Consider the following 15,665-nt stretch of genomic DNA (forward strand, 5'->3'; position numbering starts at 1 on the left):
TTGTACCTGTAATCCTAGCACTTGGGGGGGGGGGATCAGTACAGTTCAACTGCTGGTCTGCCTGTCTGTTTCTCTCTCTCCCTCTCCAAGACAGGGTTTCTCTGTGTAGCTTTGGCTGTCCTAGACTCTCTGCAGATCAGTCTGGCCTCAAACTCACAATGATCCACCTGCCTCTGCCTCCCAAGTGCTGGGATTAAAGGTGTGTGGCACCACACCCATTTGTTTTTTGAGACAGGGTTTCTCTGTGTAGTCTTGGTTGTCCATGTGCCACCATGCCTGGCTTTTCTTTGTTTTAAGTGCTCTTTTAAAAATATTTTTCAGGCCAGGCAGTGGTGGTGCACGCCTTTAATCCCAGTCCACAGGAGGCAGAGGCAGGTGGATCTTTATGAGTTGGAGGCCAGCCTGGTCTACAAAGTGAGTCCAGAACAGCAAGGCTACCCAGAGAAACCCTGTCTCAAAAAACCAAAAAATAAAAAATAAAATAAAAAAATATTTTTCAGATTGCTGGAGAGATGGCTCAATGATTAAGAGCACTAGCTGTTCTTCCAAGGACTTGGCTTTAATTCCCAGCACCCACGTGGTGGAGCTAACATTTATCTGGAACTGTAGTTCATTTCTGGAATCTACAAACATTACTTACACACACTCAAGTAAAACAATCATACACATAAAATAAAAGTAGTCTTTAACGACCCTGTTTCAAGAAACCAAAAAACAAAAAAAAAAAAAAAAAAAAAAAAAAAGGTGCCGGGCATGCCTTTAATCCCAGCACTCGGGAAGCAGAGGCAGGAGGATCGCTATGAGTTGGAGGCCAGCCTGGTCTACAAAGTGACTCCAGGACAGCCAAGGCTACACAGAGAAACAAAAAACAAAAACTACTAACAATTTTTATATAAGCCCTACCTAATACAGATTCTGATGTACGAGAACATATAATGTTCTCAACAGTTAATACAAAATGTATGTTAGAACAAACCTTCAAGTCTTGCTTTGTCATAAGGAAATCAGAATAACCAGCATCTGTGGACAAGAGTCCCACAAAGCACATCTCAGGCCGCTGCTGCAGAAAGGACTCCACGGCCGCATCCGTGACGTCAGTGCCCCCTGAGATATCCAGGGATACGAGCTCGGGCAGGATTTCCTCCTGCTGTAACAAATGGAAAGCCAGGTTGGATCTGAGATGCCCGTGATCAGAAATGTCAAGGTGACGCAGGCGGTTCAGCTGTCTGATGACTGCAAGGATTTGTGAGTTGCTCATGGCCAGGCACTTCAGATAGTGCATGGTGAGAGATCTGAGCCGGTTCTTGCACGTGAGTAGTGCAGAGATGTCGGTGACCTGAGTATTGGAGATATCCAAGCTCTCCAGGTTCGGTAACTGAGAAACGCTAACTAGGTCTTCACTCCAAAAGGACACATTGGCAACGCTTAGAGTGTGAACGCCAGTGAACTGGCCCAAGGTCAGCAGTCTTGAGTTTTGAGGGGCGCTGGCTGAGTCTAACACAAGACACTGAAGGTTTTCCCGGATCCAGGCATTACTTCCCAGGCTGTGGATGATGTTTGGGGCTGGAAGCTCAGAGTCCACTGAGGTGGCGTCCACGTCAACAAGCTTGTGATGGCAGAAGGCTCTCGTGAAGGCTGCTGCGGACAGCTTAGCTTTCTGGATTTTGACCCGCTTCAGGCTCATCTGCTTGCCTTGGAAAATGCCTGCTGTCCTGTCAGTCAGCTTGCCTGTAAGAAAAGCAGAACCACTTACATGTGCTCTAGGAAAGGCTGTTTGGTGGTGGTGGTGTGCGTGCGTACGTGCGTGCGTACGTACGTACGTACGGGCGTGCGTGTATGCGCGCGCACCCGCCAGCGCGCACCTGCTACGCAGGGACTCATTCTGTAGTCCAGCTGCCTGCCATTCCCAGCGTACATATATATATATATATATATATATATATATATATTTTTTTTTTTTTTTTGGTTTTTCGAGACAGGGTCTCTCTGTGTAGCCTTGGCTGTCCTGGACTCACTTTGTAGACCAGGCTGGCCTCGAACTCACAGTGATCCATCTGCCTCTGCCTCCCGAGTGCTGGGACTAAAGGCGTGCGCCACCACGCCCAGCTTGTACATTTATATTTTTATAAAGACCTAGCCAGGTGTGATGGATGATGCGTGCCTGTCATCCCCAACATTTGGGAGGTGGAGACAGGAGGATCGTCAACTACATATTTGAGTTTGAGGTCAGCCTCGGGGAGGATACATGAAACCCTGTCCAAAACAAAACGAACATCCCAACTAATTATGGGGCAGAAAATAATTGGAATAACTTCTGTTGGGAACAAAGAGACATGGAACATTTCAGATTAAAGATGTTCAACTTTATTCCCATATCCAAAACGTTCCTGGCCCCAAGCACATCGGATGAGGGCTATGCAACCTCTGCAGACCTCTCTAAAATACCCTCACTCGGGTATGGTAATGCAGGCTGTTTTCTTAACTACTCATGAGGCTGAGGCAAGAGGATTGCTTGCATGCTGGAGTTCAAGGGATAAGACCTTGTCTCAAAAAAATGAAATAAGGGCTGGAGAGATGGCACTGGCTGCTCTTGCAGAGGCTCGGTTCCCAGCACTCACATGGCAGCTCACAACCACCTGAACCCCAGTTCTAGGGAATCTGATACCCTCACCTGCCCTACTTGAGCACCAAGCACACATATAATGTACATACATACATGGCAGAAAAAAACATTCATGCACATAAAAATAAAACTGCCTTTAAAAAATGAGATAGATCTGTGTGGCAGGCAATACATGCATGCCATGATTTTTTATTTTAATTTGTTCACTTTACTTCCCAATTGTAGCCCCCTCCCTCATCAGCTCCCGGTGCCATCCCTCCCTCTGTCCCTTGTCCCCTCTCCGTCCTCCACGATTTTGAGGCTAGCCTGAACCATATAGCAAGTTCCTGGCCAGCGAAGCTACATACTGAGACCTATCTCAAATAAAACCAAATAAAATTTTAAAAGGGCCATCAAGATGTTTCAGTAGATAAAGAAACTTGCTGCAGAGTCTGACAGCCCTACTTTCACCACTAGAACCTACACGATGGAGGAAATCAACACCTGCGAGTTGTACTCTGACCTGCACGCCTTTGTACATACGCAAATGAAATTAAAAACAAAATTTTTACTCTAAGAAAGCAAACCAAAGCCAGGCGTGGTGGCGCACGCCTTTAATCCCAGCACTTGGGAGGCAAGGCAGGCGGATGGCTGTAAGTTCGAGGCCAGCCTGGTCTACAAAGAGAGTTCTAGGGCAGCCAGGGATATTACACAGAAAAACCCTGTCTCAGGGGGAAAAAGTTTCTTTGGAAAAAGCCGGACGTGGTGGTGCACATCTGTAATGCCAGCACTTAGGAGGCAGAGGCAGGGGCTGGCGGATCTCTGAATTTAACATCAGCCTGGTCTACAGAGTGAGTTCCAGGACAGTCAAGGCTCAAAAAATAAAAAAAAACAAAACAAAAAACCAAAAAACCAAAAAAAAAAATTTTCTTTGGGGTTGACGCTGTAGTTCAGTGGTGGAACATGTGTCTAGTGAGTTGCAAGACATAAAAAGGAGCCCAGACTGAGATAATCGAAGAACTATAAATAAAGGCATTTTTCAAATATTAAAGCACCGAGGTTCCCGAGGCGACCGTCACTGTTGATGGCTGCCCCTCTACTCCTACTACACCATACACTCTGACTGCAGGACAGAAAAAATCAAGCTGGACCGGAGTTAAACTCTTCCTCGCTGCTGGCCAGCCCTTAGATGGTGCTGGAAGATGCTAGGAAGCTCCTGTGAGAGAACTGTCCTCAGGTCTTACTCAGCTGAGGTACCAGGTAAGACGTGGCCCCTGGGGTGATGGTGGCAATTCTGTTACAGGGACAGCCAAAGGCTCTTCAGCTAGATTTGAGGTCCATGTCGTAAGAGGGAATTCACCTGTGGTACTGCTTACTGTACTTGGTACTGTTGATCAAAAGCCTGGGGCTGAGGAGGTAGAGGCCTCAGTAGGGAAGGTACTGCTGTTGTTTTGCTAACTGGACATGTCTCGAAAAACCAAAAGAACAACAACAACAACAACAAAAACAAAAAAAAAACCCTAATGCTTCTATAAGCTACTCTAATTTAACTCAGTGGGTCAAAAAAATAAAAAAATAAAGTACTTTTAGACTGCACTTCAGAGGATTCTTAGTACCTTGCCAAGCCAACCTCTCCAGGAACTTATCAGCTATTTCGTGAGGGAAACACCAATACTCTGGAAGGCACAACGTTCCATCAGGTCTTTCGGAACACCATTTCTCCAAGTGAGCAATCAGGACATCCAGGCAGATGTCGAACAAAGAGTATGGTGATGACTCCTCCTAAGACAGCAGAAGAGGAAAAGAAAAGAAAAAAAAAACTGTTAGAATTCACCTGCAAACCTTCAACATAAACGTGATCATCGCCGGCGAGGTGGCTCAGAAGACAAAGGTACTTGCTGCCAAGCCTGATGGTTTGAGTCAAGCTTTGAGAAGAGCCAACTTCCACAGTTGTCCTCTGCCCTCCATACACCACTTGCAGAGCACAGGAAATTAAACAACAAAGCCACCAGCATGACAGTGCCCAGCTCTAATCCTAGCACTCAGGAGGCAGATCTCCGAGTTCAAAACAAGCCTGGCCTTCACAGTGAGTTCCGGGCCAACCAGGTATACATAGCAAGAGCCTGCCTCAACCATAGTAGTAGCAGCAGCAACAACAACAATAGTAAGTATTTAATTAATTATTTAATAACAATTTGTATTATTTCTGGCCTCAGATGCAAACAGAAGCACAGTTTACTACTACCTATGAGATAAAGCTAAGGCAGTTTTCAAAGTTCATAGGTTTAGATGTCTCCGCGCTTTAAAAAAAAAAAAAAAAAAAAAAAAAAAAAAAAAAGAAGCCAGAAAGCGGCTGGCGAGATGGCTCAGCTGGGTAGAGGCTGCCAAGACTTGAGCTTGCTAGTCCTTGGGACCTATAATGTGGAAGCAAAGAACCAACTCCCACAAGTTCTCCTCTGACTGCTGCACCCCACCTCCGTATGCTCTCTTCCTAAATAAATCCATCTAAATATCCAGGAAGATCCCATATAAATAACTTCATGTACCCCAAGGTCCTAGAGAAACAACCCAGTCCTAAATGTAGCCCATGAGAGAGTGCCGTGTTGCCGCAGCCTGGCCTCAGACTCTTGGTCAGTCTCCTGTCTCATCTGTTGTCCAGGTACTGGGATGGCAAACTTGAGCCGCTGTGCCCAGCGTATATTGTTTTGAAATGAGGCCTGAGTTAATGAGATGACCTGAAAACCTGAGCTCAGGCGTTCAATTCCAGCTTTAGTTACTCTTGGGCTACAATTTCCTTTGAATTGCAACAGGTCCACCCTGGAGGAGCTTTCTTAACAAGGCTCCGCAGTAAGCAATGGACAAGTCTCTGGAAGTTCCCGCAATCTACAGGGACCATCCCTGGGCTGTGGAGACACAGGCTAGGAAGTAAAGTACCCGCCACACATAAAGGTGAGAGCAGACCGTTAGGACCCATATAGGGTTAAATTTATAAACCCAGTGCTAGAGGACAAAAGGAGGCAGAGGCAAGTGGATCTCTGTGTGTTTGAGGCCAGCCTGGTCTGCTAAGTGAGTCCAGGACGGCCAAGGCTACGCAGAGAAACCCTGTCTTGAAAACAAACAAACAAACAAAAAGATGTGTGATTACGTGCCTGTGTGCGGCTATGTGCACAAGAATGCAGGTGTTCACAGGGGTCAGAAATGTCAGGGGCCCCCCAACCCCCCAGAGCTGAAGTTACAGGCAGTTCTGTCTCAGGACATGTGTGAGAGCAGTATAACATCTTAGATCTTAACATCTGTAGAAAACAGAAAACATATACTTTTTAAAAAACTTTGTGTGGTGCCAGGCACAGTGGCGCACACCTGTGATCCCAGCACTCAGGGAGGCAGAGGCAGATCACTGAATCCAAAGCCAGCCCAGTCTACAAAGCAAATCCAGGACAGCCAAGGCTACACAGAGAAACCCTGTCTCGAAAAACCAAAAATAAAAAATATTATGTGTATGACTGTTTTACCTGCATGTATGCGCGTGTGTGTGTGTGTGTGTGTGTGTGTGTGTGTGTGTGTAGCGGGGATGGAGCCAGAGAGACAGCACTGGATCCTATGGAGATGATATTGACACAAGGGTGCTGGGCACTGATCCCGAGTCTTCCAGAACAGAAACTGCTCTTAACCACTGAACCATCATCTCTCCAGCCATTACAATAATGCTTTTTAAATTTGAGCAATCCGTAGGGCTGGAGAGATGGCTCAGCAGTTATGAGCAGTGGCTGCTCTTCCAAAGGACCAGGGTTCAATTCCCAGCAACCACGTGGCCGCTCACAACCATCTGCAACTCTAGTTCAAGGGGATCCAATACCCTCACACAGACATACATGCAGGCAAAACACCAATGCACATAAAATTAAAAAAATTTTTTTTGTTTTTTTTGAGACAGGGTTTCTCTTTGTAGCCTTGGCTGTCCTGGACTCGCTTTTTAGACCAGGCTGGCCTCGAACTCACAGAGATCCGCCTGCCTCTGCCTCCCAAGTGCTGGGATTAAAGGCGTGTGCCACCACGCCCGGCTATAAAATAAAATTTTAAAAAACGAACTACTTAAAAAATTTGGAGTGAGCTGGGCACAGTGGCGCACGCTTTTAGTCCTAGCACTCAGGAGGAAGAGGCAGGTAGATCGCTGTGAGTTCAAGGCCAGCCTGGTCTACAAAGTGAGTCCAGGACAGCCAAGGCTACACAGAGAAACCCTGTTTCTAATAACCAAAATCCAAAAACAAAAAACCTTTTGAGTTAACTACGAGAGATCATTTTTGAGCCTTATCACAAATCTTTCAGATTTTAGTAAATATAAATTATAACAATAGAATTTGGTTTCTTAGGCTGAAGAGAAGATGGCTCAGCTGGTAAAGGCCTTTTACGGCAAAGCTTGAAACAGAGTTCACTACATATGGTGAAAGTACAGAACAGATCCCCTCACCTGACGTCCACACGTGTGTCCAAGACACACATTCTACCAAAAAAAAAAAATTACAGGGCCAGAGGTGGAGAGTGGGAGCACACACGCCTTTAATCCCAGCAGAGGCAGACAGATCTCTGTGAGTTCAAAGCCACCCTAGTCTACAAAGTGAGTCTAGGACAGCCAAGGCTACACAGGGAAACCCTGTCTCGAAAAACAAGAACAAAAAGATAATTTAAGGGTGATAGTGGTGCATGCCTTTAATCCCTGCACTCCGGAGGCAGAGGCAGGCTCTCTGAGTTCAAGAGGGAAAGAGGCTAACCGTTTTGTTGTTTCTTTTTCCTTCCCTCTTTTTTCATTTTTCCTTTTTTTTTTCCAAGACAGGGTTTCTCTGTGTAGCCTTGGCTGTCCTGAACTCACTTTGTAGACCAGGCTGGCCTCTAACTCAGAAATCCACCTGCCTCTGCCTCCCAGGGGTTGGGATTAAAGGTGTGCGCCACCACTGCCCGGCAGGAGCCAACCATTTTGGCAGATTTCTAATCCCAGTGCTCGGGAGACTGAGGCAGAGTTGAATTGGAAGCCAGTCGGGGCTACACAGGGAGACCCTAATTTACACCATCAGAGGAGGTTACTAGGGGTTCATCCCGACATCCAAAAACACAACAAAAAAGCACCATCTCACCCAGACTGTTTCCCTCCCTCTGAATTCATTTCCGGTTGGCCCTTCATCTCTAGATTTTTGTTGAGTTTGGTCGGGGATGTGGTCTCTCTCGTATTTACGCACAGAGCAGGCTGGTTTGGAGCTCGTGCGATCCTCCTGTCTCAGCCTCGCAAACTCCCGGATTAAGAGGCGTCACCACTAGATACTCCGTTGCGGGGTTGCACGGAGAACCCAAAATCACACTCCGAGTTAAATTCCAGGGTGGGCCTAACTCTATCTCGGGATTTCCGCCTTCCCCACTCGGCTAATGGAGCCAGGTGTGTGGGCGGGCGTCTGGGGGCGATGGGGGGGGAGGATTGGAGGAGAAACGTAGGGGTCAGGGGGGGTCTGAGGAGTGGAGCTGGGCTGCACTTCGGGCGGCGGGGGTGAGGGGAGCGCACAGCCGGCGCTCAGCAGAGTTGGGGCTTGAACTCGGGCGCCTTCATCTCGAGGCGCAGCGCAAAGAGCGCCCCCCCTCCGCGCGTGGGCGGCACGCGGCGTCCACGAAGCCCGGTCCGGCCTGCTCGCGAACTCCGGGTGGCCGTCCCGATCCGCCCGCCCGCCCGCCCGGAGGAGGCCTCCCGGGCCACCGGCTCGCCCGCTCGCTCGCAGGCCGCGCTGCACAACGGGCGTCCGCGGACCCGACGGCGGCGGCGGCCACAACTCACCTGCACCATGCAGTGGCCCAGCGGGTCCTCCTGGGCGTTGGGCAGGACGAGGCCCCGCGGCCACAGCATCGGGTGCAAGAAATGGACCATGGCGCCCCGACTCGCGCGAGCCCCCCACCGGCTGCAGGCGTCGCGTCGAACCACGGCGAACTCGCTAGGAGCGCGGGGCTGGCCGCAGGGCCTTTGAATCGCCCGCCGCTCGCTGCCGCCGCCAACGCCGCCGCCGCGCACCGTCTCCCGCGACCCCGCCCCCGGCCGTACGACCAATGGTCCTCGCCAGCTAAGCGCCGTCCACCCAACTCCTAGACGTCCGAGATCCCTGCTGGTGAGAGCGTTCCCCCAGTACGCGCTGTGTATTTTATTTGAATTTGTTTCTTCTTTTTGGGATTTTCGAGACAGCGTTTCTCGGCGTAGCCCCCTGGCTATCCTGGAACTCACTCTGTAGACAAGTCTGGCCTCGAACTTCTTAGAGATCCACCTGCCATTGCCTCGGAAGCGCTGGCATTAAAAAAGGAGGGCGCCACCACCGCCAGGCTTGATTTTTTTTTTTTTTCCTTTAAATGGGTTAAGGACGGCGCTTAGAGCTTTTTGTACATTGTAGGCAAGGGCTCTACTACTTTGCAGATTTTGTTGTTTTTGGCTTTTGTTTTTTCGAGACAGGGTTTCTCTGTGTAGCCTTGGCTGTCTGGACTCACTTTGTAGACCAGGCTGGCCTCGAACTCAACAGCGATCCACCTGCCACTGCCTCCCGAATGCTGGGTGGAATTAAAGGCGTCCGCCACCACGTAGCAGATTTTAAAATGCTTTAACAAATTAAAATGCACTGTTAAAGGCCTTACCCCTTAAAGTATGACACCAGTCTCGTTTTGACTCCTAAACGTGAACTATATACAAAACATTTTTCTAGGAGCTGCTTGACATGGCACAAATATGGAAGGAGACAGCAGGTTGTTCGAAGTTGTTCGAAGCTAGCCTCAGCCTCCACTACGTTAAGACCTTCTTATTTAATGTACGTTTGTTGCTGAACGCGCACTGAGCCCTTGGATTGTTAGAGGTATCTGGAGCTTAATTTCCTTAACAGTAAACTCAGGAGATTGGGCAAGAACTCTCACGAGGTTGATGGCAGGATTGTATGTAAAATACTAAACAAGGCACCTCCCCAGAGGCCTTCCAGATGAAAGAATTCAAATGCTAAAATTAGTTTTCAAGAACAAATGGCCAGGAAATACTTCCTTCCACAGCCTCTTTTCTTTTTCAGCTAGCCTGGAACTCACTTTGTACCTGAAGATGACCTTGAATTTATTCTTCTACTTCTACCTCCCAAGGAGCAAAGTGAACGGCCCAGCAGGCACAGTGGATCTTTAATCATCTTACTAAAAGTAAAACAAGAAAGAGCTGGGTGTGGTGGCACTCAAGAGGCCGATGCAGGCGGATCTCTGTGAGTTTGAAGCCAGCCTAGTCTACAAAGCAAGCCCAGGACAACCAGGGGTATTGCACAGAGAAACCCTGTCTGGTGAGTGGGGGGTGGGGGTTAACACTGAAGAAAATTCAGTACCATCCATAAGGTCCTCGTTTTTTATCTGCAAGGAAGTGAAGAACCCAGAGAGTAGAGATGAGGCAGGCAGGGAGGGGCCTAGCTGCCACCCCAGCCCTCAATAGGCAGAAGCTGCAGGAGCGTCAGGAATTCCAGGCCAGCCCGGTCTACTTAGGGAGTTCGGGTCTTTACCAGGCAGGCGCGGTAATTTCAGCACTCTTTCTTCCTCCCGGTTTTTTTGGTTTTTTGTTTGTTTGTTTGTTTTTTCATAACCCTGACCATAAAATAGGAAGAACTGAGTGTTTATGTGGGAACGTTTCTAGACTGGAAGATAAAAATAAAGATAACTCTGCAAATGACTTCTGAAAGGCTGAAGAGTGTTCCATTAATGCAAGGTGTCCCTCCTCCTGCCTCCCCTGCCCCTCCCCCACAGCCTGCCGCACCTGCTTCCCTACCCCTAGGGACTTTTACAGCCGCCTGTGAGCTGCCAGGTGGCTCTCTACAACTTTCCCCTGAAAGTTACTTACCTTCATTGTAAGCGGAGATGCAGAGAGTAGCTGCTAGACTCCACTCTCCTCAGCACTCAGCAAGGACAGAAGTTGAGGCAGGAGAACAAGCCATTGAAAAAACTGGAAATCAAAAGTAATTGCCGAGATGAAGGATTTTAGCTGGTGGCATAGGCCTTGAGAGGGAGGCAGAGGCAGCTTGATCTCTGTGAGTTCTGGGCTAGCTGGGGCCACACAATGATACCCTGTAGTAACCCCCCCCCCCTTTGTTTTGTTTGGGCTTTTTTTGGAGACAGCATCTCTCTGTCTAGCCCTGGCTGTCCTGGAACTCACTCACAGAGACCTGTGTCACCATGCCTATCTCCATCCCACAATAAATAATAAATCTTAGCCGGACGTGGTGGCGCACGCCTTTAATCCCAGCACTCGTGAGGCAGAGGCAGGTGGATCGCTGTGAGTTCGAAGCCAGCCTGGTCTACAAAGTTAGTCCAGGACAGCCAAGGCTACACAGAGAAACCCTGTCTCAAAAAACCAAAATAAATAAATAAATAAATAAATAAATAATAAATCTTTTTTTTTAAGTTCTAAATATTTTATGTGTATTTCTGTGTGCCTGAGTGTATATATGTGCACTGTTAATCCCAAAGATTCAAGGAGAAAAACCACCACCACAACTGACCAATTAAAGCAAGCTCTATTTGTTTGTTTGTTTTTGTTTTTTGAGACAGGATCTCTCTGTGTAGCCTTGGCTGTCCTGGACTCCCTGTGTTGACCACGCTGCCCTCAAACTCACAGTGATCCTCCGTCTCTCCCTCCTGAGTGCTGGGATTAAAGGCGTGCGCCACCTGGCTTAAGTAAACTCTTTTTAAAAGATGCACCAGGAACTGGCCAGTGTCGTCCTAAATTGAGGTTTTAGAGAGCAGCCCTAGGCTAGCATATAAGATCCTTTTATGAGGGAAAATACAAAGTTAATAGAAAATAGCTGCAAGCTCATTTAAAAGGGCGAAATAAAGCTGGGCACGGTGGCGCACACCTGTAATCCCAACACTCAGGGAAGTAGAGGCAGGCAAATCGCTGTGAGTTCGAGGCCAGCCTGGTCTGCAAAGGGAGTCCAGGACAGCCAAGGCTACACAGAGAAACCCTGTCTCAAAAAGCCGAAAAGAAAGAAACAGGGTCTCACCAGGCAGTGGCGGTGCATGCATTTAATTCCAGCACTCTGGACACAGAGGCAGGTGGATCTCTGCGTTTGAGGGTGGCCTGGTCTATAGAGTGAGTTCCAGGACAGCCAGGGTTACACAGAGAAACCCGGTCTCAAGAAAACTAAATGAAACAACAACAACAACAACAAAAGGAGGACAAGGTCTCATGTAGCCTAGGCTATCCTGGGATTTGCTAAGTAGCTAAAGGTGATTGTGAGCACCTGATTTTCCTGCCTCTACCTCCGAAATGTGGGATTATAGATGTAAACTACCACATACCACATTTTGGTAAATTTTTTTTTATAAAGTGTCTGGGCTGAGGCCAGACAGTGGTGGTGCACACAATTAATCCAAGCATTTAGAAGGCAAAGGCAAGAGCAGATCTCTAATTCTAAGCCAGCCTGGTCTACAGAGAGAGCTCCAGGACAGTCAGTGTTACACAGAGAAACCTTGTTTCAAAAGATTTAAGAAAAAAAATCCCCAGGTGCACATGGTAGGTTTAAGCATGTGACAATCTTTCTACTTCAGCCTTCAGAGTGCTGGGATTTATAGGTGTGAAACATAACAACAGCATTGTTTTGTGTCACGGACGGGGATGGGAGAACAAGTCGTAGAGGCTTTGTTTGACAAAGTTCCAAAGACCTCCAGCTGTCCAGCATGATCTCTAGACATCCATAACAGCTGTTGAGGCTTTGCCTGACAAGTTCCTAAGATCTCTGGCTGACCAACACTGCCATTAAATATTAGGTATGGTCCGGGTGTAATTTTGTCTAGAAAGTACCTTGAAATCTGCCTTTTCTCCTAAAACTGTCTATTTCTCACTTTGACTATGAGCCCTAATGAAATTCACACAGGGAAAACTTTTCCCCACAGAGATTGTTAAAAGAAGGCATCTGGCCAAAGGCTTGAGACAATGAGAGAGTTCTTGACCCTGACTGTTGTGAGCAGCCAAGCAGAAACTGCTTGAAAGAAACTTAGGACCTTGACATAACAGTACCTGGCTAGATCCTGTTAGCTGCTTTGAGAGCAATGGAAGGTGGGCTTGGAACATGATGCTTTACAGATACTTTACAATTGAGGACCCCTGGGCAGTTAGCCTAGGCTTAGATAGCACACCTGTTGTTGGTTTGGGACCGGGACTAAGTCAAGTTTTTTCTTTACTAGAGAACATTTAGCTCAAGCTATGTCACTATGACAATCATGTAAACACAATGGCTTTAACCCAAGGAAATTTGGGATTAAACTTCCCCGAGTGTTGTTTAAGAAATAATAATCAGGTCATTGGACATTGATTGATTTTTGCTGTATGTTTTATTGTAGGTTATACAGAACTGTTTGTATTTCCTTGTTAGACTGTTCTCTTGCTTTGTTGAATTTTGAATGCCCTATTGGTTGTAAAAGATGAGAAAAATTATGACTTAATCTATAATGAAAAAAAAAATTGAATTTGTATGGGTTGGTCCAAGGAGTAACAGAGACAGAAAAAATAAGAGTAAACAAGCAACACAGAGAGACAGAAAAAGTAAAGTTCTCCTGGGCCTGGGTCTATTCTTTCTTTCTTTTGGTTTTTTGAGACAGGGTTTCTCTGTGTAGCCTTGGCTGTACTGGACTCACTTTGTAGACCAGGTTGGCCTCGAACTCACAGAGATCCGCCTGCCTCTGCCTCCCGAGTGCTGGGATTAAAGGCATGCGCCACCACGCCCGGCTCAGTTTTGGTAATTCTTTCTTTTCTTTTTTTTTTTTTTAAAGAGTTATTTACTTTTATTGTCACATTATAGATGGCTGTGTGCCACCATGTGGTTGCGGAGAATTGATCTCAGGAGCTCTTGAAAGAGCAGGTGGTGTTCTTAACCACTGAGCCATCTCTCCAGCCCAGTTTTAGTAATTCTTGTTTGTTTGTTTGCTTGAGATAGGGTCTCCTGATGTGCCCTGTCTGACTTGAAATTCCCTGTGTAGATCAGGCTAACCTGAAACTTGCAGAACTCCACCTGCCTCTGCCTTTTTAGGGCAGTCATATAGTACACAGACACATGCAGACAAAGCACCTATCATTTTTATTTATTTTATTTTATCACAAGAGTTTATTACAATGTACAATAGGCTCCATGATAACACTTCATTCTAGCTACTGGTGGCAAAGATGTTACCGCAGGGAATCCAGATGTGTAAATAGGAATGGAAGAGGGTCACCATGCCCTCGGGTATGAGGAACATCTTACTTTTAACCAGATTTCTTAATTCCACCTGTGGCCAGGGGGCCCTTCCCCGAGGCCTTGGCTTTTAGCTCCTCAAATTTCTTCTGTTCCTCTGTCTCTGGATGAAAGCCTCATCTTCCTCATCCATCTCCTTGGCCTGCTTCTTAGGCTGTTTCAGGGGCTTCTTTTTGCTACCCTCAAGGCCTGACATGGCACCTACAACCCCTTAATCAACTCTGATCCTAAGCCTAGCACCTATAATTTTATTTTATTTATTTATTTGTTTGTTTGTTTTTTGAGACAGGATTTCTCTGTGTATCCCTGCCTATCCTGGACTCACTTTGTAGACCAGGCTGGCCTCGAACTCACAGTGATCCGCCTGCCTCTGCCTCCCGAGTGCTGGGATTAAAGGCGTGCGCCACCACGCCCAGCCTTGCACCTATAATTTTAAAGTAAGATTTTTTTATGCATATAGGTGTTTTGATTGCATGTATGTATGCGCCTGCACAAGGCAGAAGACAGCACTGTTTCTAGAAATGGAGTTACAGATGATGGTGAACTGCCATGTGGGTGTGCTGGGAACTACACAGGCCCTCTACAAGCTGTTCTTAACTGCTGAACCATCTCTCCTGCCTCTGTTCATAGCCTTTTAAAAAAAATCTGTTAATTCTATCTTAATTAGAAAAAAAGAACATTGAAAAAAATTCAGTGGTTGCCTGGAAAAGAAATTATAGCTATAGCCAGAGTTGGTTTCTTCTCTCTACCAGAAAGAAAGACACATTTGTTTGTTTGTTTGTTTGTTTGTTTGTTTAGAGAAAGGCAAGTTTTCCTCCCCTTTGGGACAGGGTTTCTTTGTGTAGCCCTGGCTGTCCTGGACTCGTTTTGTAGACCAGGTTGGCTGTCCTGGACTCACTTGTCAGTTGTAGACAGGGCTGGCCTTGAACTCACAGAGATCTGCCTGCCTCTGCCTCCCTCAGTGCTGGGATTACAGGCGTGCGCCACCACGTCCAGCTTCCAAGTCCTTTCCTTAACCCACCCCCAGGCCCGGGGTCCTATACAACTCCACACCTGCCTCCTGCCTTTGTTCTGGTTTGGTTTGGGTAGGACTGTAAACTGAACTTCAGGCATCTGGAATGCTAGGCAAGAGGACTCTTCCACCAAGCGACATCGACAGCCTCTCTCATACTAAGTGTTTTACTTGCGTGGTTTGTTTTGGTTTTGTGGGTTTTGTTTGAGGGAGAGTCTCATGATGCTAAGGCCTCAGTCTTCAATTCATTATGTAGTACAAACTGGTCTCAACACGAGCTTGTGGCAAGTCTCCTGCTTCAGCCTTCCGACTTCTGGGATTACTAGTTTGAGCTACCACATGCAGCTGCACACTTGGTTTTTTGAGACTGGGGGTTGAACTAGGACCTCACAAATGCTAGGCATCCCCTTATCAGTGAGTTACACCCCTACTCCCCTAGCTAGTTCAACCACTGCATTCCTGGTGATAGCCTTACCTTTGCCTATTGTAGGTTGAACTGCTGTGGTGGTTTGATTGAGAATGGCCGCCCAGGCTCGTGTATTTGTGTGGTGTGGCTTGTTGGGGTGGGCTGGAGGTTTCAAAAGCCCTTGCCAGGCCCAGTCTTTTTCTCCTCTGTCTCTGCCTCTCTGTGTCTCTGTGTCTCTCTCTCTGCCACCTCTACTTTTCCAGCACCATGCCGGCCTGTGTGCCGCCATGCTTCCAGCCATAATGATTATGAACTAAACCTCCAAAACAGTAAGCTAGCCCCAGTTAAAGGCTTTCCTTTGTAAGAGTTGCTGTGGCCTTG

General features: G+C 47.3%; 1 protein-coding gene, 1 long non-coding RNA gene and 1 pseudogene across 4 annotated transcripts in view; 1 reads left to right on the top strand and 2 right to left on the bottom strand.

The window, feature by feature from the left end:
- The window catches only part of ZYG11A (zyg-11 family member A, cell cycle regulator), a 35,468-nt gene extending 24,099 nt beyond the window's left edge, over positions 1–11,369 (bottom strand). The window contains exons 1-4 of one of the 2 annotated variants that reach the window (XM_084784560.1): positions 11,251–11,366; positions 10,479–10,580; positions 4,219–4,384; positions 977–1,728 (exon numbers count right to left, since the gene is read on the bottom strand). In XM_084784560.1, the coding sequence (XP_084640686.1) occupies positions 977–1,728; positions 4,219–4,384; positions 10,479–10,484 (924 nt within the window). In that variant the 5' untranslated portion in view covers positions 10,485–10,580; positions 11,251–11,366. Of the gene's footprint in view, positions 1–976; positions 1,729–4,218; positions 4,385–10,478; positions 10,581–11,250 lie in introns of both variants that reach the window. The other variant, XM_084784561.1, reaches the window with a different exon arrangement.
- On the top strand, positions 8,390–10,311 carry LOC311598962. The gene is made up of 3 exons (XR_014779724.1): positions 8,390–8,742; positions 9,325–9,471; positions 9,676–10,311. It is a non-coding gene; the product is annotated as an uncharacterized lncRNA (long non-coding RNA).
- Positions 11,370–13,650: 2,281 nt separating the features above from the next.
- Positions 13,651–14,142, bottom strand: LOC311598957 (translation machinery-associated protein 7-like; annotated as a pseudogene). The gene has a single exon. The product of its transcript is annotated as a translation machinery-associated protein 7-like (transcript).
- Positions 14,143–15,665: the final 1,523 nt, after the last annotated feature.

Source organism: Acomys minous, assembly GCF_964271855.1.
Source record: "Acomys minous genome assembly, chromosome: 6".
Classification (NCBI taxonomy): domain Eukaryota; kingdom Metazoa; phylum Chordata; class Mammalia; order Rodentia; family Muridae; genus Acomys; species Acomys minous.